Genomic DNA, 19,383 nt, shown 5'->3' on the forward strand with positions numbered 1-19,383 from the left:
ATTGGCTGAGCTTTTTCTAGTCGCGCAGCGCGTCTTGTTGATTTTCGCGACGGAGCCGCCAGCTACCGGAAGCAGAGAAGAGGCGCTCTGATATTACGTCATCCAAGGCAACATTGACCAACCAGCTGCGGCGACGCAGCCCGCCAAACTCCAATGAGCTGGTGTTCTGTTGAAGGGGCACCGCTTTGGGCGGAAGCGACTTTGGAGACGAAAGAAAGCGAGATGGGGGTGAAATTGGAGGTGTTTCGGGTCAGTGAGCTGGTAGCCGGGGGGAGGGAAGCTGGGCCGGAGCCGGATTTTCCAGGGTCTGGTAGAGGAAGCTCTGGAAAAGCGGGGTTTCAAAGAGGGGACTCTCGGTAGAAAGCACTGTGATTTGAGAGGGACTTGTGCGAGCGGAGGGGTTCGGAGTCGGCAGGGCTCGCAGTGGATTTGTCTGCAGAGGGGGCTCAGCTCCTCTCTGACCCGGGGAGGAGGCTCCGAGAAGGAAGGCTTCAGGCTCGGTCAGGAGCAGGCAGAGCTCATCTCCGATAGGGAGCTGCTTAGAGTGGGGCTGAAGATGAACACCTGAGTTTCTGGCATGTCCCCGACCTCTGATTGAGGCTGTTTCTGACGTCTGAGGGCTCTTCGTGACAGCTAGACGTTTCCGACCTATAGCGCCCCTGCACAACCGGGTTGAGCTACCCCCGTGGATTTCCAAGCGCTTTTCAGGAGGAGAAGGCTTTTTTTTCCTGCGGCAGATCCTGCCTGTAATTGCAGGAGGGGCTCTTGTGCTCCTGGGCGCGCGCGCGTGCGTGCGTGCGTGTGTGTGTGTGTGTGTGTGTGTGTGTGTATGCCTTTGAGAGGAGGATTCTTGTGTGTGTCTGTCTGTCTGTCTTTGAGAGGGAGATTCTAGACTCTGGAGGGGACTTCTAGGGAGGAGGTGTCCAGGGTTCTAGGGGCTGGGCTTTGAGGGTGCTAGCCTGTGTACTCTTGCTCATTGTGACTTTGTTGTTGGTTTGTGCCATTGGAGAGACTGCATGCGGTGCAAGCAGGCTAGAATTTGTTCCTTGGTGGCTTTGGGGGGTTTATTTTTGTTTTAAAGAGTTCTGGGATTTGAGGAGTCCTGGTGGTATAGGGGTTACCCGTTGGGGTGCTAACTGCAAGGTCAGCAGTCCAAAAGCGCCTGCCACACCTCAGGAAAAAGACTGAGCTTTCTACATCCATAACAAGCAACAGTCTTGAAAACTCACTGGGGAAGTTCGACCTTGTCCTAGAGGGTCGCTATGAGTTAGCATCCACTCGATGGCCGTGAGTTTGGGTTGCTTACTGGCATATAACCCACGTATCATACAACTTAATAGTGCGGTCATATAAAGAAATGGTGTACAGTCATCATCACAACCAGTGCCAGAACATTGCATTCTTTCCCATACACACTGGCGTTAGCTCCCCCATCGGCTATTCTTGGCTGTGATCTCTGCCAGGTGCTCACCACCAGGTCGATTCCCTCTGCTCTTCTGCTGAGTGGATTTGAACAGCCGCCTTTTGGTTAGCAGGCAGGAAAGAGCACGCCATTCCCACTACCCAGAGACCTGGAGGCTTTTTCTGCCCAGGTGGGATCGTGGAGAGAGCCTGAGAAGGAGGCGCCTCTGGGCTCTGAGCGGCATGTGCTTGCATGTGCACATGCGTTCCTCTTGCCCGCCCCCTGCCCTTCCAGATGTCGCTCTACCTCACCTTCCCTGTCGCCATGTTCTGGATTGCCAACCAGGCTGAGTGGTTTGAGGAGCATGTCATACAGCGCAAGGTGGGCACAGGTGTTGGCTCTGTGGGTTTTCTGGGAAGGGGGGTGGGGTTGGGGGGAGTCAAGCGGGGGGTGGATAAGGTATAGTCCACCCACCCTCTGGGGACCCTTTGGGCCTCCATGAGCAGACCTAGCCTTGGGTGTGGGGGCTCCAGACTCACGTCCCCACTTGTGATTTTGTCCCTGCAGAGGGAACTGTGGCCACCTGAGAAGGAGGGCCAAGTAAGTGACGGAAGGGATGGGATGGGACGCGAATGACCCAAAGCAGGGGGGCAGTTAAAAAAAAATCTTCTAAGCCTACAGCTGTTGTCCCCACTCAGAGCAATGCTTTGGCCCAGAGGAGCGCTTCTCCAGAGGGCTCCCAGGGCTGTCCATCTGACGGGAATGGGTGGCTCCCAACTGCCCACCTGCCGGCTCCCTGTGGAGCACTGTAACCCCTGTGCCATCAGGCCTCCTGGCAGAGGGGACAGTGCTTCCATATCACCTTCTCTCAGAAGGGCGCCTTTAACCCTTCCTGGGGCCTGCTTATCGTTGTATGGTGTGTTAAGTGTAGCCCATGGATGCTGATAGGCCTGGCCTGGGGAGTAGGGGGAGGGGGTGGTAAGAGAGGGGGGTCCAGGCCCTAAGGAGGGGTGTGCCCCTCCCCTTCCTTCCTGTACCGCCCTCCACCCTCTGTCCCTCCCGTCCTCCCCCCCCCCCCCAGCGCCAAGAGCTGGAAGCATTCAAAGAGCGGATCCGGAGGCAACGGGAGGAGAAGCTCCTGGGGGCTGCCCGGCAGAACCCCTGAGGCCACCCAGCTTGCGCCCCAGCCCTTCAGCACCCCTCCCCCCAATAATACAACTCCTCAACCCTGTTGCTCCGAGGAAATGTTTTTATTCTTTGCTTTTGGGGGCCCTTGCAGGACCCAAGATAACTTGGGCCCTCAGGGGGCCTGTGTCTGGGGCTGGGGGCTGCTGTTCCGCCGGAAGCTGAGAGCGGACGGGTCCTGGGGGATGAGAAGAGGCTGGGGACTGAGAGTGCCAGCTCGTTTCTGGGCCCCGTCCTGTGGATAAAGAGGGTGGGCCAGAATGAGGGATCCAGGCTGGCAGGGACACTGACGTTGGACATGAACCCCCTCATCCCACCTCCCAGCACATTCTGCCCTCCCAGCACATTCTGCTGCCCCCAAGCTTGTTTGGCTCTGTGTTCATCTCTGCTTCCACCACTATAGTCTTGGGGAATCCCACGAGGGTCTTGACGGGAACTGAGTATGTGTGCTATCAACATACATACATGTACAGGCATGTGTTTCCTTGTATCAATTCCCATGTCTTCCTCCTGAGGGGTCAACCCAGGAAAGGTACCTGCTCTCTCACTTCGCCACTCCCTCATCCCCCCATCCCAAGGCCAGGAGACAGGGCCTGTGAACCTGTCATTGCTCTGCCACCCTGCTGGACCAGGGGTCCCTGGGCAGAGCCACGGGGGCGGGGGGGCACTTTTATCCCAGATACCCACTCAGGCGCCCCCTCCCTACCCTGGGTATGGTGAGGGTGGGGCCTCTCCATTCCTGGCTGAGGGCCGGGAGGCAGGGCTGCGAAGTAAACCCCAGCAGAACCTCGCCCACCTTGGGCCCCACGGGCTGGAAGCCAGGCATGGCGCTGACGGTCACCCGCTGGTCATCCATGCGGCGACCCTGGGTGCTGGCCAGCATGTCCATCAGGCTGTCCATCTCAGGCGCCGGGGTGCCGTCTGCAAGGGGTGGAGTCCTTGGGGGTGGATACAGACTCCAGAGGACACAGCCGCTGCCCTCCCCCATGTTCTCCAGAAAGCTCCCCCTCCCCATGCATGCTCACCCCCCCACGACTGCACACACAGCACTGCCCCCATAGCAGACACCCCCCATCCCCACTGCCCGCTCACGGCTCTCAGCTGCCGGGCCTGGTCCTGCCTGCAGCGAGCAGCGCTGCTCCTCCATGCGGCCGCTCTGCACGTGGCTCAGCAGGTTGAAGAAACCCTCCTGGTCTGGGGAGCCCGCCTGTGGGCAGAGAAGTGCCTGGTCGCCCTGGGCTCCCGAGCCCCCCAGTTCCCCTTGTGGTCAGTAGCTCCCACCCTCACCCAGAACCGTCCCTCCTACTGGGCGCTCACCATGGTTTCTGCTGCCACTGCCGCTCAGCCGCCCTGTGAAGCCGCTGTCGCTGAGATGCCTCCTTGCCCACCTGCCCCCACCCCGCTGGCCTGCCAAGCCACGTGGTGCCCCTCCTGGGAGAGCCGCCGGCTGCCCCGTCCCAGATTGATGCCTGGGGGCTGGGATGTGGACCAGGGTGGGGGGGCACCTTATGTCCCAGCACCCCCACCCCACTGAGGGGTCGGCTCTCAGGACTCTGAAATGGGTTGGGGCTGGGCATTCGAATTCTCATGCCCACCAATTGGGTCAGGGGCCCCCCAGGGGCTTGCTTGCTAATTAGGTAGATAATTAGTCTCTTCAGTGGGCTCGGGTGGGTGGGGTAGGAGTGAGGGCTTCTCACCTGGGCGCCTTGGGCCCATCCCCTCTCCTCTGCCTTCTTGTCCTGGGCCATCACTGCCCCGCTACACTCTCTGTCCACTGCCTTGCTGGCCTCTGCCCCCACCCAGGCCGGAGAAGGCTTTTTAAAAGGCTGGGAGATAAGGGAGTGGATCCTCTCCCAGCCCCCAACCCCCAGCACCGGCCCCAGCTGTTCCCACCCAAGCTTAAGCCCCGTAAAGATGATCCAGATGATTGTGGCTGCAGAGATTCTGGGCGTGCAGGGGCAGGGTGGGGTGGGGAGCAGTTTGCCCTGTCCTTGGACCCTGCTGGAGCCCAGGGACTCTCCATTGGGGTGGGGTAAGGTGTGGTATAGGAGGCCAGGCAGTGTCCTCCAAGCAGGGAGGTGGCACACGGGCCCCACTTCAGTCCACCGTGGGAAGCTGAGGGGGAAGTTGTCTTCCGCAGGGGTAGATAAAGGCAGCTGGGCGTGGACCCCTCCTCCCACCCATGGAGGATGCCCCAGCAGGCCCAACTCCTGTTTTCTGGTAGAGATCCGAAGGTCTCCGGCTGCCTTTCACTGTTCACTCCCTGCAGCAGGGGCCAGAGGCAGCTCAGCGGGTGCCCGGGAAGAGCCAACTGGCCTCCTGTCTCCTGAAGGTGAAAGTGGGGAGGGGCACCGAGTGCACTTTTCTTGAGTGCGGCTTCCTGGATGCCAAAGGCTGGGGCCTGGGAAGGGAGCCCAGGAAGTCCACGGCCCTCCCCTGAGCAATGACAGCTCCCCTTAGGAAAGGGTTCCCTGGAGAGGACTGCCCCCACTTCCACCCCACGCCCCACAAGACATTTTTCACAAAGCCCAATGGGCTTTCTGCTCAGAATTAATGGGCGGCTGAACTCACCCCGCACCAGACACTTTCTCCCCTATATCCAGGGCCCAGGTGAGACCCTCTCCAGAACCCTCAGGCTTCCACCTGAGGGGAAGACCCTGGTCTCCCCACCCCCAAGTGCAGATTCCCTGAGGTCAGGTAGAGACCTGTAGGGGTTCCCTCCTCCAGCTCAGAGTGCCCTGGGCTAGCCCCTGCTACTCCCAGAATGATAACTAAGCCACCTTGGGGCCCGGGGGACAGGCATGCCCAAAGGTCTGTTATACACCTGAGCCTCTGCACCGAACGGACAAGCTGCGTGGTCTGGGACTTGTGTCTCCAGACAGCGGTTTGAAAAGAAAAACCCAAATGCCTGGCCAGGGTGCCCAGCCACTCAAGTCGCCCCAGGCCTTCCCAGGTTCCACACTAAAAGCTGAGTCTGAGCAAACCCCTCAGCGTGTCTGCAGACCATCTCTCCGCCACCCACTACCCCCACGCCCCCCCCACCCCCACCCCTCGCTTCCAGGCCCATTCCCTGCCTTTCTCTCTCAGATCCTTTCAAATAAAAAGTCAAAGAGGCCACCTGGGATTGTCATGGATTGAATTATTCACTGCCCGTGCCGCACCCTCCCCCCCCCCTTTAAAAAAGCACGTGGATTTGACTAGGCCAGGATTTTCAGGATTATGTAATGATCCCCCTTTTGTGTGCTGATGTAATTAGCCTACTCGTTGTCTTCCATTCTAGAAGGAGACTGAGGCCAGATTAGTGGTAGTCATGTTAACGAGGCAGGATGCAATCGGCAGGATTAGGGTGGCTCTTGAGTCAATCTCTTTTGAGATAGAAAATGGATTAAATAAGTGAGCAGATTAGAGGTCTCTACTGCCACCTAGAAGGAAAAACTGGGGCCAGAGCTCATCCTTGGGACCTGGGGTCCCTGGGCTGTGAGCACCTTAGGGCCAGGAGACAGAGGGGAATGCCTTCCCTAGGGCCCTGGGAAGACAGAAGAAGAGATGCATTTGCATTGTGATGCTGGAGAAGAATATTGGAAGTATCAAGGACGGCTGAATGGACAGCGGGCTTCTTAGAGGCAAGGGTGGCAAGACTTCCTCTTACATACTTTGGGCATACTGTCGGGAGAGAGAGACCAGTCCCTGGAGAAGGGCATCAGCCTTGGTAAAGTACAGGGCTAGTAAAAAAGAGGGAGCCCCTTAAGGAGATGGGTGGACACGGGGGCTGCATCAGTGGGCTCAGGCAGAGGAACAATTATGGGGCCGGTGCCGGACCGGGCAGTGTTTCCTTCTGTTGGGCACAGGGTCGCTATGGGTCGGCGCCGACTCGATGGCGCCTAACAACAACAGAGCACTGGTGGCACAGTGGGTTACTCATTGGGCTGCTAACTCCGAGGTCAGCAGTTTGAAACCCCCAGGCACCCCATGGAAGAAAGAAAAGACTTTCTACGCCCATGAAGAATTACAATCTTGGAAATCCACAGGGGCAGTTCTACTCTGTCCCACAGGGTCACCAATAAGTGTGCTTATCATGTCTGCCCACTTGTGGTATTTGTTACTGAGACATGGGACTCCCCCCCCCAGAACAGGAGCCCCCCCCCCCAGTAAGGATCCCCCGACCTGGCTGTCTCATGACCACATACTTCCTTTACCATAGATTTACTTCCAGCCTCCCCAACATCCTCTCAATGCCACGTGGGTAAGGACCCCCTGGGTCTTCCTCCCTGACACTTGGCTCCTGGCTGTCCCATGTGAGTGGCAGAGAGCCTGGCACCTGGGCGAGGTGGCGCCCGCTGCAAGGATGGTGAGACTTCTCTTACACACTTTGGACATGTCCGGAGGGACCAGTCCCTGGAGAAGGACATCGTGCTTGCAACAGCAGAGGGGCAGCGAAGAGGAAAGCCCTCGACGAGATGGATTGACACAGTGGCTATAACCACGGGCTCGGGCCTGGGACCGATTCTGAGGATGACGCAAGATGTGGTCTGTTGATCTGATAACACCTAATCCGATGTGGTGTGGCCTGCCCCCGGCGTTAGGGAGTAGAATCGCTCCACCTTGTTTTCTTGGTGTCATTCTCTACTGGGGAGAGTTAGGGCTGGGAAGCCCACAGGGGCAGCAGGTCTACCCTGTTCTGTAGGGTCACCATGAGTCAGACGTGACTCGAGGTCAGCAAGTCTGGTTTGGGTGTGGAATTTTCCCGGGAGGAAGCTTGATAAGGGCTGGAAAGTTGCTGGTTTGAACCCACTGGGCAGCAAGCATCCTGGGTGGACAAGTCAGCTTCTGCAGATGACAGCCAGGGAAACGCCGTGGGGCATTTCTAGTCAGCCACTTGAGGTGGCTATACGTCAAAGTTGACTCACGCCCCTCAGGAAGCTTTAGGGAGGAGCCCCCTGGCAGGCGCACACAATTAAGCATCAACCACCAGCCAAAAGTGGTGCCTGGAATCCATCCATAGGCACTTCAGTAAATAGACCCATGGCGATCTACTTCTGCGAGGTCTGAGCCTGGAAAACCTTATGGCAGTGGTTCTCAGTCTTCCTCATGCCGTGACCCTTTCATACAGGTCCTCATGTGGTGGTGACCCCCAACCATAACATTATTTTCGTTGCTACTTCATAACTGTCATTTTGCTACTGTTATGAATCATCATGTAAATATATTCAGGATCTCTTTTCATTGTTACAAATGGAAGATAAAGCATATTGACTAATCACAAAAGCAATGTGTAATTATATACTATGAATTATTTATTTCTAATGACAAATGAAATTTTGTCTTGAAGCATGGGGTAGCATAGGTAACAATCTTCATGCCGGGTACTCACATGTGGGCGGACCCGCCTGGAGATGATAGAGGAGCGGTGTCTCAGGTGTTTTGCGATGGTCTCAGGCGACCCCTGTGAAAGGGTCATTTGACCCCCCCAAGGGGTCGCGACCCACAGGTTGAGAACCGCTGCCCTATGGACCAGGGCGTTAGGATGCAGGGCAGAGTGACCCGACAGTTCTTTATGGAAACACATCGTCAGGCCTTCCTTTCACGGAGTGTCCGAATGAGGTCTAGAATCATCGACCTTGCAGGTTAGTGTAGCTCAAACTGCTGGAAGCACTCCTGGAGCATCCCCAGGACCCCTTCAGGGCTCGCCGGACGCCCCCCACCCGCCCTCAGGTCCGCCAAACTCTCGGGCGCACAGAGGGTAAGTGGGTCACGGCTCCAGGCCCACAGGTTGTGGGGTCATGCCCTGCCGCCGGCGCAGAATCGGACCAGGTGGCACCTTGCCCGGGAAGATTAGGGCCCTGTCGCCCTGCGAGGCCACGCGTCCGCTGCTGCACCCAGGCTGGAGCAGCGCGTGTGCATGCCCACATCCGTGTCACGAGGCGCCGCGAGGACTTGCTAACCCGCGGCTCCGCGCGCCCGGCAGCGGGCGGGGCGGGGCCAGGTGCGCGGGGCGGGGCCAACGCGGATGACACGCACGCGGCCACGCCCACACCTTGGGACAGACGCGGAAGCGGCAGCGGCGCCCCTGGGGGAAGATGGCGCCCTCGGGGCTGAAGGCGGTGGTGGGGGAAAGTGAGTGCTCGCCCAGCGCCTGGGCCTCTGGGGATCCGGGGCTGGGGATGCACGGGGCCCTGGCACCCCGGTAGCCGGGAGTCGAGGCCCGGGCTGGACCCCTGAAGACCGGGAGCCTCGAGGGGGCGGGTCCGGGTTTGGTCTCAGCTGGCCCGCCGGGCTTCTGGGGCCCGAGCAGAACAGTTGGGAACTGGACGTAGGGGAGCCCTAAGGGCGGGTTGGGGATAGTGTCCCCTTCCGTCGGTTCCAGCCGCAGGCTCTGGAGTCTGGACGCCGGGACCCCAAGGGTGCCCAGACTCCAGGGTTGTGGACTGGGCAAGTTTCCTGGGGGCGAGCTGGACTCCTAGCGCCCCAGGGGGCAGACTGGATGCATGGGTCAGCGGTCAGGTGATGTGAGCCCTCGGGATTCCAGGGGGCGTGTCCAGGCCCCAAGGGGCGGAGTGTGTATTTGCCTTCCTCCCTGGCCCCTAGGAGTCCCTGGCAGCCCCAGGGCATGGGGTCGCACAGGCTCCAGTTCTGAGGCCCGAGGGTGGAGGTCACCCCTCCCCCCACCCCGGGGAGTTCCGGCCTCAGCGCCTCCTTCCGCTCTGGCTGGTCTGATAACAGTGGGTAAGACACTGGCCAAGAAACGGGGCCACCCCGTTTCTTTTCCTGCCCATCCGCTGGACAGGGCAGTGTGCACCTCAAAGTCGCAGCCCCACAACTAGAAAAGCAGTCTCCAGCCAGAAACTGAAGGGGAGAGCTGCCAAGAACTGAGACTTGGTGCAGATGAGGAAACTGAGTCTGGTGGCTAGTTGAAGGGATGACCACCGGCCGGCCGGCCTCAGCAAGGGCCCTGCGTGTGCGTGTGCATGTGTGTGTATGTGTATACACCCAGCCAGGCCTGTGTCTGGCTTTGTACCCATTCATAAGAAGTGTGTACCTCTCTAAGGCTATTCTGCCCTGGGCACTCTGCCACAGGTGCTGAGGGGCTCAGGGTAAGTTACATGCCCTCCTTTAAGCTCAGTTTCCTTATTTGTAAATTGGGACACTAGTAGCTACTAGCGGCCTGGGATTGGTGGAGGAGTCTACTGGAGTTTGATGGGGGTCCAGTCCCAAGGCTGGGGGCAGGGCAGGAGAGAGGGTCAACACCCTAAGCCCACCTCCCCCTTCCTTGCAGAAATTCTGAGTGGAGTCATTCGCAGCGTCAAAAAGGATGGCGAGTGGAAGGTAGGTCAAAGTCGACTGCCAGGGACCAGGTCCTGACCCATGGGTGGGACCCTGCCCAAACCCATTTGGGATTGACCCTGGGTCCAATCACTGCACCCTGCCTTCGAAGCTGTCTGCTCTATCCATGGCTCCTGATTCACAAGGGGTAGGGTGGGGACTGCTGAGGCCTCTTCTGTCCAAGTGCATCCATCTACCCATCCATCTACCTGGACAGGTGCTCATCATGGACCACCCCAGCATGCGCATCTTATCATCCTGCTGCAAGATGTCAGACATCTTGGCTGAGGGCATCACTAGTGAGTGGACACCCTACTCCCCGCCTGCCCAGATGTGGGACCCCTGGGGTATCCCCAAATGGCCTGAGACTCTCAAGTACACAGGCCCCTGGACATGTAGCCATTAGCTTGAGACCCTCTACAGCATGCTCCCCAAGGTGTACCATGAGGGTGGGACTCCCTGGGGACCACCCACACTGGGCTTCCGGCTATCCCGTGTGTGTGGAGCCCCATAGAAGCCTGTAAAGGACTCAAGGGACTTTCCCCCACCCAAGGATAGAAAACCTTGTCCACCAGATGGCACGCAACTATGTGACCCAGGAGTGTCCACTTCCTGCTTAGGACCCGCAGTGAGCACCACACCTCAGGCATCTGACCATGGCCCCCAAGTGTCCCAACTCCCAAAGCCTATGGCTCCACATGTCCCCTACCCTGACCTTGCACCACCCCCCCTTGGCCTCCCTTTCTCCACTGTCCAGTTGTTGAAGATATCACCAAACGGCGAGAGCCCATACCCAGCCTGGAGGCCATCTATCTGCTGAGCCCCACAGAGAAGGTGCTCGCCTGAGGGGGTTCCGGGGGTCTGCGTGTGTGTGCGTGTGTGTACCGGGGTGTGCATACCTGAGGGGGCATATAGTGTGCACCAATACCTGTGTGTGCCTTTGCATGAATATGAATACTTATGCATGTGGGTGTGCCCGGCAGTGTGTGTATGCATATGTGCAGGGAACCTGTATGTGTGCTTAGCCATGTATGTGTACATAGGACTGTGCACATGTGTATGCACATATACACAAGTAACTGTACGTATGCTTGTGTGTCCACGCACCTAGGAGTGTGTATATGCATGTGTATACCCCTGATACCTTCATATGTACTTATGCTGAGTGCGTACATAAGGTGTATAGATGGGTACACGTACCTGGGAGCATGCACTTGGGTATGTGCCTTTGTACCTGTGAATACACATGGGGATGGACAAGCAGCAGTCCAGGGGCAGAGCCCAGGGTGAGTCTGGGGGGCCAAGGCCAGGTCAGGAAAAGTACTTGCTTCCCCCAGTCGGTGCAGGCCCTGATCGCAGACTTCCGGGGCACCCCGACCTTCACTTACAAAGCAGCGCACGTCTTCTTCACTGACAGTAAGTGGGGGGGGGGGGCCTGGGCTCGGGCAGGGCCATGGCTGGGGGTGGGCTGTTCTGGCCTGACACCCCTGTCCCCCGCAGCCTGCCCTGAGCCCCTGTTCAGTGAGCTGGGCCGCTCTCGGCTGGCAAAGGCAGTGAAGACGCTGAAGGAGATCCACCTGGCTTTCCTACCCTACGAGGCCCAGGTATGGCCAGGTGGGCTCTCGCAGAGACACACTAAGGCAAAGGGAAGTGTGTTGGGGGGAGGGAGGAGGGCAGGAGTATTTGCCTGCAGAGGTCGGGGAGTTGGGACAGGGGCTGAGGAGGCTCCCAGGAACGCACCAGGGAGAGGCTGAGTTTATCTGGTGGTCCGGCTCCCCAGGTGTTCTCCCTGGATGCACCCCACAGCACCTACAACCTGTACTGCCCGTTCCGGGCAAGTGAGCGGGCAAGGCAGCTCGAGGCGCTGGCCCAGCAGATCGCCACCCTGTGCGCCACACTGCAGGAGTACCCGGCCATCCGCTATCGCAAGTGGGGACCACACCCCAAGGCCGCCCCCCACCCTGACTCCATCTCTTCTGACCCTGTGCCTTCGTGTGGCTGTTGGTCCTATCTGAATTCCCTTCTTGACCCCTGTCTATGCCCGACTCTCTCCACCCCACGCCCTGATGTCCCCGTGTTCCCCTAGGGGCCCGGAGGACACAGCCCAGCTGGCCCACACTGTCCTGGCCAAGCTGAACGCCTTCAAGGCCGACACGCCCAGCCTGGGCGAGGTGAGGGAGAATGCTGGGGAGGGCCAAGGATCCCCAGGCCACTGAGTCCTCACCCTTGGCATCCGCGCCCCCTCCCCAGGGTCAGGCTCGGTGTCCCCTCTCCCCCCAGGGCCCCGAGAAGATGCGCTCACAGCTGCTGATCGTGGACCGGGCTGCCGACCCTGTGTCCCCTTTACTGCACGAGCTCACCTTCCAGGCCATGGCCTACGACCTACTGGACATCCAGCAGGACACGTACAGGTGGGCCTGCCAGAGCACAGCCCTGCCACTCTGCCTGCCTGGAACCTGGCTCTCAGCTGGGCCCTGACCGCCCCCCCACTCCTAACCCCGCCCCCACCCAGGTACGAGACCACGGGCCTGAGCGAGTCTCGTGAGAAGGCCGTGCTGCTGGACGAGGACGATGACCTGTGGGTGGAGCTGCGGCACATGCACATTGCCGATGTGTCCAAGTGCGTCCCCACCCAGCCCCGCGCTGCCCCTCCTCCCAGTGCACTTGGTCCGCTGACCCCTGGCTGCTCCCGGGTCCTGGACCCTCAGGACAGCCTCTCCACGTGGTCCTTGTGCCTTTCCCTGGCCCATCCTGCTGCCTCAGCCTTTCGACCTCCCAGTCCCAAGCTAAGTTCACCCCCACCTTCACCCTATTCACCTGCCCTATCGCCCCACCAGGAAGGTCACGGAACTTCTGAAAACCTTCTGTGAGAGCAAGAGGCTGACCACCGACAAGGTAGGGGGCCGTAGAGGGGTGCACCCTAGTGGGGCCGCGTGTGGGTGGGGTCTAGTCTGACACCTCTCCCCCACCCCACTCCGCCCTCAGGCCAACATCAAAGACCTGTCCCACATTCTGAAGAAGATGCCCCAGTACCAGAAGGAGCTGAACAAGGTGAGTGCCCTGGGGTGGGGTGCGGGCAGGGGCTGGCGCACCCTTGCACCCCCACTCTCTGGGCACAGCCGTTGCCACAGCACCCACCTTCACCCCGCAGTATTCCACGCACCTGCACTTAGCCGATGACTGCATGAAACACTTCAAGGGGTCGGTGGAGAAGCTGTGCAGTGTGGAGCAGGTGGGGGCGGGGCCCGGGGGCGGGGCCATGAGAGGGCTGTGCCCAGGCCCAGAGGAATCTGTCAGGGACCAGGGTGGATGGAGTGGGGTCTGTTGTAGAAGGGTGATGCCCAGGGATGTGGTTTGTGGAGAGATGGGGCCAGGCGAAGGCGGCTCCCTGGGCCCTGTCACCCCCATGGCCGCTGTGGTGCCTGGCGTGCAGGACTTGGCCTTGGGCTCGGACGCCGAGGGCGAGAAGATTAAGGACGCCATGAAACTGATCGTGCCAGTGCTGCTGGACGCGGCGGTGCCAGCCTACGACAAGATCCGCGTGCTGCTGCTCTACATCCTGCTGCGGAATGGTGAGTGGGCCCGAGGGCAGGCGGCGGGGTGGGTCTTCTGGGAGCCCAGACCCCTGTCCTAGGTGTACCCCGCCTTCTAGGGACCCTAGAGTCCACTGACTACTCTCTGGACCATGGGACCCCCATGAGCATGATATCCCCCCACCCCCACACACACCTGTGACTCCACCACATGGTCCCCCAACGAGTTTCGAAGACCTTCCGGTCCGCCCGCGCCGGGCTCCTCCTGCGCAATCCTAACACCAGGGTCCCCCTGCACTAAGTCCTGGGCTCCCCTGGTCCTGGAAGCTCTTCTCCCCACCCCAGGCACCCATAAGCTAGAAACCCAGCGGTCCCCCAGAGCCCTGCCCCCCCCACGTGCCTCCCCAGGTGTGAGCGAGGAGAACCTGGCCAAGCTGATCCAGCATGCCAACGTGCAAGCGCACTGCAGCCTCATCCGCAACCTGGAGCAGCTGGGCGGGACAGTTACCAACCCTGGGGTACGCACACACGCACACGCCGCCCTTGGGGTCCCAGCCCGGTCCTCACTACTGACGGCTCTGCCTCCTGGTCTGCCTATTACCCTCCTCCCCATACCCCTCTGCTCGCCTGCCACCGCTCTGAGTGGCTCTTATCCCTACACCCCTGCTGCCTCTCTTGGTCCTCCCCATCTCCATGCGCCCTTTCCTGTAGCCTCGGTTCTGTTTCCTCCTTTCTCCCGCCCTCTTCCTTTCTCTTCTTTTCTCTGGCTCTCAGTTCCCCACGCGTGTCCCGACATGGGCCCACTGCCCTCCTCCTTTCTCCTATGTGCACCCCTCCACCCCACCCCCACCCCCCAATTCCTTTCCTTTGCTCTCAATGCTGCTCTAGATGTTTTCTCTACCGGTCTTTCTCTCCCCCCCACTCCCTCTCTTCCATTTCCCCATCGCTGTCCTCACCACCCCCAAGCAGATGAGGTCCTGCCCTACCCCCCTCACCCTCCTTATCCCCATCCCCCAACTCCCCACCCCACCCCCAGGGCACGAGCTCCTCCAGCAGGCTGGAGCGCCGTGAGCGCTTGGAACCCACTTACCAACTGTCCCGATGGACGCCGGCCATCAAGGATGTGATGGAGGTATGGCTGGTAGGGGCATAGGATGGGGCAGAGGATCCCCCCATCCCTCTCCTGCTGGACTGTGAGGCTTGGTAGAAAAATCCTTCCTTACCCCAGTTGGTGTGTGACCTCTCTGATCCTGCCAGGTCCCTCCTGGCCCCTGCCCATCCGGGGAGCCTGGACCCCTGGCATCTTACACCAGGGAACCAGTAACCATTGACCCCTTGTTCTATCAGACCAGAATCCTTAAGGGTTGGAACCTTGGACTCCCGGGTCCCTGAGGTAGGGGGAGGTAACTTCTGAGACAGGGGGTGGTGACTCCTGGGTCCCTGAGGAACTGGAGCAGGAGAATAATCCCTGCGTCCTTATGGGACTGGACGAGACCATCAATTATGCTCTTAACTACTAACTCAAAGATGGGAGGTTCAGATCCACCCACAGGTGCCTCGGAAGGAAGGCCTGGTCACAGGCCTAGCCCTATGGAGCATGGCCCCCGGGGCCACCTCGAGTTGGAAGTGACACGTCCACAAGTGGTTAAGGAGCTGGGGGCCAGAGTGTGATGTCAGTGGGGCCAACTGCCTGGGGATCTTGGCCCCAAAGCACATGCAGGAGACCGTTACCTCTGCCCCCTCTCTCCCAACCTTCCTCTTGGGCCACCCCAGGATGCCGTGGAGGACCGGCTGGACCGGAAGCTGTGGCCCTTTGTGTCTGACCCTGCCCCCACATCTAGCTCCCAGGCTGCCGTCAGGTGAGGGCTTGGGGGCACTGGAGGTGCCTGCCCCAGCTGGCTTCCACTCCCCATAACAGTGGTGGGAGGCGGGGGTCTCCTGCAGGGCTGACCTGCTCCACCCCACTGCAGTGCCCGCTTCGGCCACTGGCACAAGAACAAGGCAGGCGTGGAGGCGAGGGCAGGGCCGAGGCTTATCGTGTACTTCCTGGGTGGCGTGGCCATGTCGGAGATGAGGGCCGCCTACGAGGTGACCAGAGCCACCGAGGGCAAGTGGGAGGTGCTCATAGGTAAGGCTGGCACTGAGGTGGGCAGACCTGGGGTTCATTCCTGGGACCTGGGACCTGGAACCCATAGAGGAGGTGCTGGACTCTCGCTCCTGTGGGGTGGGGACCCTGGAAAGAGTGCTGGACTCAGGTTCTTTAGGAGGTGAGGCTGACTGCTTACTCTGGCCCCCACAGGTCTGCAGTCTGCAACCCCTGTGGCTCAGATTCCTTGATCAGGGTTGGGGGTGGAGAGTGAGTGACAGGTGGTGGTGGGGGAAAAGTAGACTTGTAAATCTTCAGAGGGAGGGGGCTAGGGACTGAACGCCTGAGCCTCAGGGGTTGGGGCCTGGCATCCCAGGGCAGGGGTCACTGGGGCTGTACTTGTACATTGCTCGAGTTCTAGACTCCTGGGACCTTAGGGTCAGGGGTCCAGGCAGCACCCCCCTCCCTGCCATGCCCCAGCTTCTCCTCTTGTCCAGGTTCCTCACACATCCTCACCCCTACCCGCTTCCTGGATGACCTCAAGACTCTGGACCAGAAGCTGGAGGACATCCCCCTGCCCTGACCCTCCTGCTCCTCACCCCACCCTCTCCAGATAAATAAACTCCACCCTCTAGCCCACCCACCTTGCTTGCTTTCTGGAACTACCCCTCCCCCCCAGCTGTGGGCAGGCTGCCTCCCAGGGTCTCATTCAAGACCTGTCCCTCAAGCCCACCCCCCCTGCAGCCGCCCCCCATTGAGATCCCTACCTGGGCCTCATGGTTGTCAGAGTATAGCAATCGGGGATCTAGGGCTCAGGTCCGAGGAGTAGTTGCACCTAATGTTACTGCTTTGGGGGGGGGGTGCCTAGCTCTGTGATGCAGCTGCTTTGCAGAAGGGTTAGCAGGGATGCTGATGCGCCCCTCCCACCCTACCCCCACACCCCACCAGGAACTCTCCAGACAGGGTTTCCAGACATGGCAGCCAGGGCTTGTCTCCAGCTCCTGGGGATCTGGGTCAGCAAGGCATGGGCACATTCTAACAGGCCAGCGTACCCCTCCCCCCCTTCGGTAGCGCCTAGCTGCAGGGCTTATCAGAGCCTTTCCCCCCAAAGCCCCACTGCTGGCAAGTCCAGTCCAATGTCCACTCTAGACGACAGAGTATGCCCCCGAGGGTTTCCAAGGCTGTCATCTTTGTGTAAGCACACTGCCACACCTTCTGCCGAGCAGCCAGCAGGGCCACACCACCAATTTTTCTGTTCGTAGCCCCAAGCTTAACCCGCTGCACCATCAGGGCCCCTTGTATCAGAGCCTCTTCAGGGCTGAAATGAGGTGTGGAACTCCCAGAAACAGAACTAAGACCCAGAGGCCCCTTTTGGGCCAGAGAGGGGGAAGGGACACCCACCCACAGCTGATACTCCATAAGACACCGGACAGACTGGGGATGGTCAAGGGAGGCTTCCTGGAGGAGGAGGTGATGGCTGAGTTGAGGATGAAGATGAGTCCACTGGGGAACAGATGGGAGGGAGGGCACAGGAGCTGGAGGTGGGTAGAGAGTACTAGGGGGGTGCTGGCGAGATCTTGGAGCAGAGGTATTTTGGGGCCCCTTCTAGGGTGACAGCTGTGAACCCGGCTGGCACTGTGGCTAGGCATTAGGCTGTTAACCATAAGGTTGGCGGTTCAAACCTACCAGCCACACTTTGGATGAAGGATAAGGCTTTCTACTCCCATAAAAAGTCCTGGTCTCAGGAAATCGAGGGGCAGTTGTACCCTGTCCTATAGAGCCCCTGTTAGTGGGAACAGAGTAAGGCAGGATGCCAGAGATCCCCGGCAGAAAGACGTGGCAGCCGGCTACAGTGCCGACTCACACCCGGGGCATCCGCAGGGCACTTCTCTGCGCTGTAACGAATCCGCAAGGGCAGTGGGCGTGGCCTTCACGGGGGCCGGGCACAGCGCCCCCTGGCGGAGCCCTGCTTCTTCCCGGTCGCCTCCGGCCTGGGACCCGGGTGCGGGCGGGCGATCCGGCGTCAGCCCACGCCCCCGGAGGGCTTGGCCCCAATTCTGAGCTTGGAACCTTCCCAAGAGCGCAGGAAGTGAAAATCGACGGCTCGTGCTCCCGGGAACGATGCTCACAGCGTGGGCGGCCAGAAACCCCGCTCGCTGGCTGCGCGCCGCGCCGGGGAGACCGGGCCCCGCCTTGGCCGGAAGCCCTTTCAACCGGGTCAGCGGGAGGGCGAGGGACTGGGTTCTGTCTGTGGGTTGGTTGGTTTTCCCCTTGACCTTGGGGGTGTTGTTTGCTTGCTTCTCGCTTCAAGTTTAAAGTCTGGCGGCATCCTGCTGGGGACACGGCTGCCCTGAGGGAGCCGCGGGCGCAGGGGAGGATGGCGGCCACCAGGGGGCGCTGCGGTCCCGCTTTCCGACGTCTTGGTTCGCGAGCGTCTGGAACCGGGTGACTCTCCTTGGGGACCAGGAAAGTAGGCCAGGGATGTTCCATGGCCCTCTGCAGCGACGAAACCGTTGCTTCAACCCCCGCGGCCATTGCTCAGTGTTGCTTTATGCCCAGGTAATGTGCTGTCTGTGCACGTGGACCTGCAAGGGGCACAGCCCAATGGGTGCCCCTGACCCCAGCCGGGTATTTCCCATCGACTCCTACACATGAATGAGGAAGACCCAAGAAGAATCCACGCATTTGAACTAGGGCGCTGGTGACGCCGGTTGAAAGCACGGCGCACTGCCAAGAGGACCAGCAAATCTATGTCGGAAGGAGGACAGTCAGAATGCACCTGGGAGGCAAGGATGGCGAGACTTTGTCGTACCTGCTTTGGACTTGTTGTCAGGAGAGGCCAGTCCCTGGAGCAGGGCCTCCTGCTTGGTCAAGTGGAGGGGCAGCGGAAAAGACGAAGGCCCTTGAAAGAGGTCAGCTGACAGTGGCTGCAATGATGGTGCCGGCGTGGGTGGGCTTTTGCAGGGTAGCTGTGAACTAGACCCGACTCAGTGGGTACCAAGCCCGCCACATGCCTCACATGTGGAAAAACTGGAATGAAAATATCATGAAATTCTTCCCACAAACTTCTTGAAGCCCCCCCGCCCCCACCCCACCACCACCACGACTCACTGCCAGGGAGTCGATTCTGACTCTTTATAGGAGTTGAAAGCCTCCTCGTGTTCCCTTGGCATGGCTGATGGTTTCGAACTGCTGACCCTGTGTTTAGCAGCTCCATGTGTACCCCACGGTGCCACCACGGCTCCTAGGTTGGTGTAGAGTTGGAGGATGGAAAACACTTGCAAGTGGGTGATGGTGGGGGCCACACAACCCAAGTCACAGCATGTATGCACTTAATATGACGAGGGAAGCACACACTTGCACATATGTATATGTATGTATAAACATTTAATATAACACATATATTATGAGATAATGTATATTAAAACAAGTTTTACTTAAGACGCTCGACTTGAAGGGACAACCCTGTAAGTTTTATATCTTTTTAAAAAATATTTTATTGGGGCCTCGTACGACTCATATCACAATCCATACATATTATCCATTGTGTCAAGCACATTTGTACATTTGTTGCCATCATCATTCTCAAAACATTTGCTTTCTGCTTGAGCCCTTGGTATCAGCTCATTTTACTCCCTTCCTCTCTGCTATCCCCTCCCTCATGAACCCTTGATAATTTATAAGTTATTATTATTTTGTCAGAAGGTAGTGGATCACGCATTAGGCTGCTGACTGCGAGATGAGCAATTCAAGACCACCGCCACTCTGCTGGAGAAAGGTGAGGCTTTCTAATCCAGCCTCGGGAACCCTGTAACTCAGAACTTGACTCAATGGCAGTGGACTTAGCTAGGTTTTGG

At 59.2% G+C, this 19,383-nt stretch overlaps 3 protein-coding genes across 4 annotated transcripts; 2 read left to right on the forward strand and 1 right to left on the reverse strand.

Annotated features, from left to right (window-relative positions):
• Positions 1-130: 130 nt before the first annotated feature.
• PET100 (PET100 cytochrome c oxidase chaperone) lies at positions 131-2,633 on the forward strand. The gene is made up of 4 exons (XM_075536162.1): positions 131-249; positions 1,697-1,783; positions 1,970-2,002; positions 2,484-2,633. Exons 1-4 carry the CDS (start codon positions 154-156, stop codon positions 2,565-2,567), a joined length of 300 nt encoding a protein of 99 aa, XP_075392277.1. The 5' UTR covers positions 131-153; the 3' UTR covers positions 2,568-2,633.
• A 69-nt stretch (positions 2,634-2,702) lies between these two features.
• On the reverse strand, positions 2,703-4,335 carry PCP2 (Purkinje cell protein 2). Its single transcript, XM_075541472.1, has 4 exons — positions 4,285-4,335; positions 3,680-3,794; positions 3,384-3,508; positions 2,703-2,822 (listed from the first exon to the last, which is right to left on the reverse strand). Exons 1-4 carry the CDS (start codon positions 4,333-4,335, stop codon positions 2,703-2,705), a joined length of 411 nt encoding a protein of 136 aa, XP_075397587.1.
• Positions 4,336-8,594: 4,259 nt separating this feature from the next.
• STXBP2 (syntaxin binding protein 2) lies at positions 8,595-16,165 on the forward strand. Of its 2 annotated transcripts, XM_075546006.1 has the most exons (19): positions 8,595-8,701; positions 9,861-9,910; positions 10,125-10,206; positions 10,665-10,741; positions 11,245-11,323; positions 11,408-11,511; positions 11,688-11,836; positions 11,994-12,078; positions 12,188-12,318; positions 12,420-12,527; positions 12,745-12,802; positions 12,893-12,958; positions 13,059-13,139; positions 13,341-13,479; positions 13,849-13,958; positions 14,477-14,572; positions 15,214-15,299; positions 15,411-15,568; positions 16,024-16,165. In XM_075546006.1, exons 1-19 carry the CDS (start codon positions 8,665-8,667, stop codon positions 16,107-16,109), a joined length of 1,782 nt encoding a protein of 593 aa, XP_075402121.1. In that variant the 5' UTR covers positions 8,595-8,664; the 3' UTR covers positions 16,110-16,165. The 2 variants fall into 2 exon arrangements, with proteins under 2 accessions (XP_075402121.1, XP_075402131.1); XM_075546016.1 differs by lacking the exon at positions 13,059-13,139.
• The last annotated feature ends 3,218 nt before the right edge of the window (positions 16,166-19,383 follow it).

This window comes from Tenrec ecaudatus, chromosome 1 (genome assembly GCF_050624435.1).
Source record: "Tenrec ecaudatus isolate mTenEca1 chromosome 1, mTenEca1.hap1, whole genome shotgun sequence".
Lineage (NCBI taxonomy): Eukaryota > Metazoa > Chordata > Mammalia > Afrosoricida > Tenrecidae > Tenrec > Tenrec ecaudatus.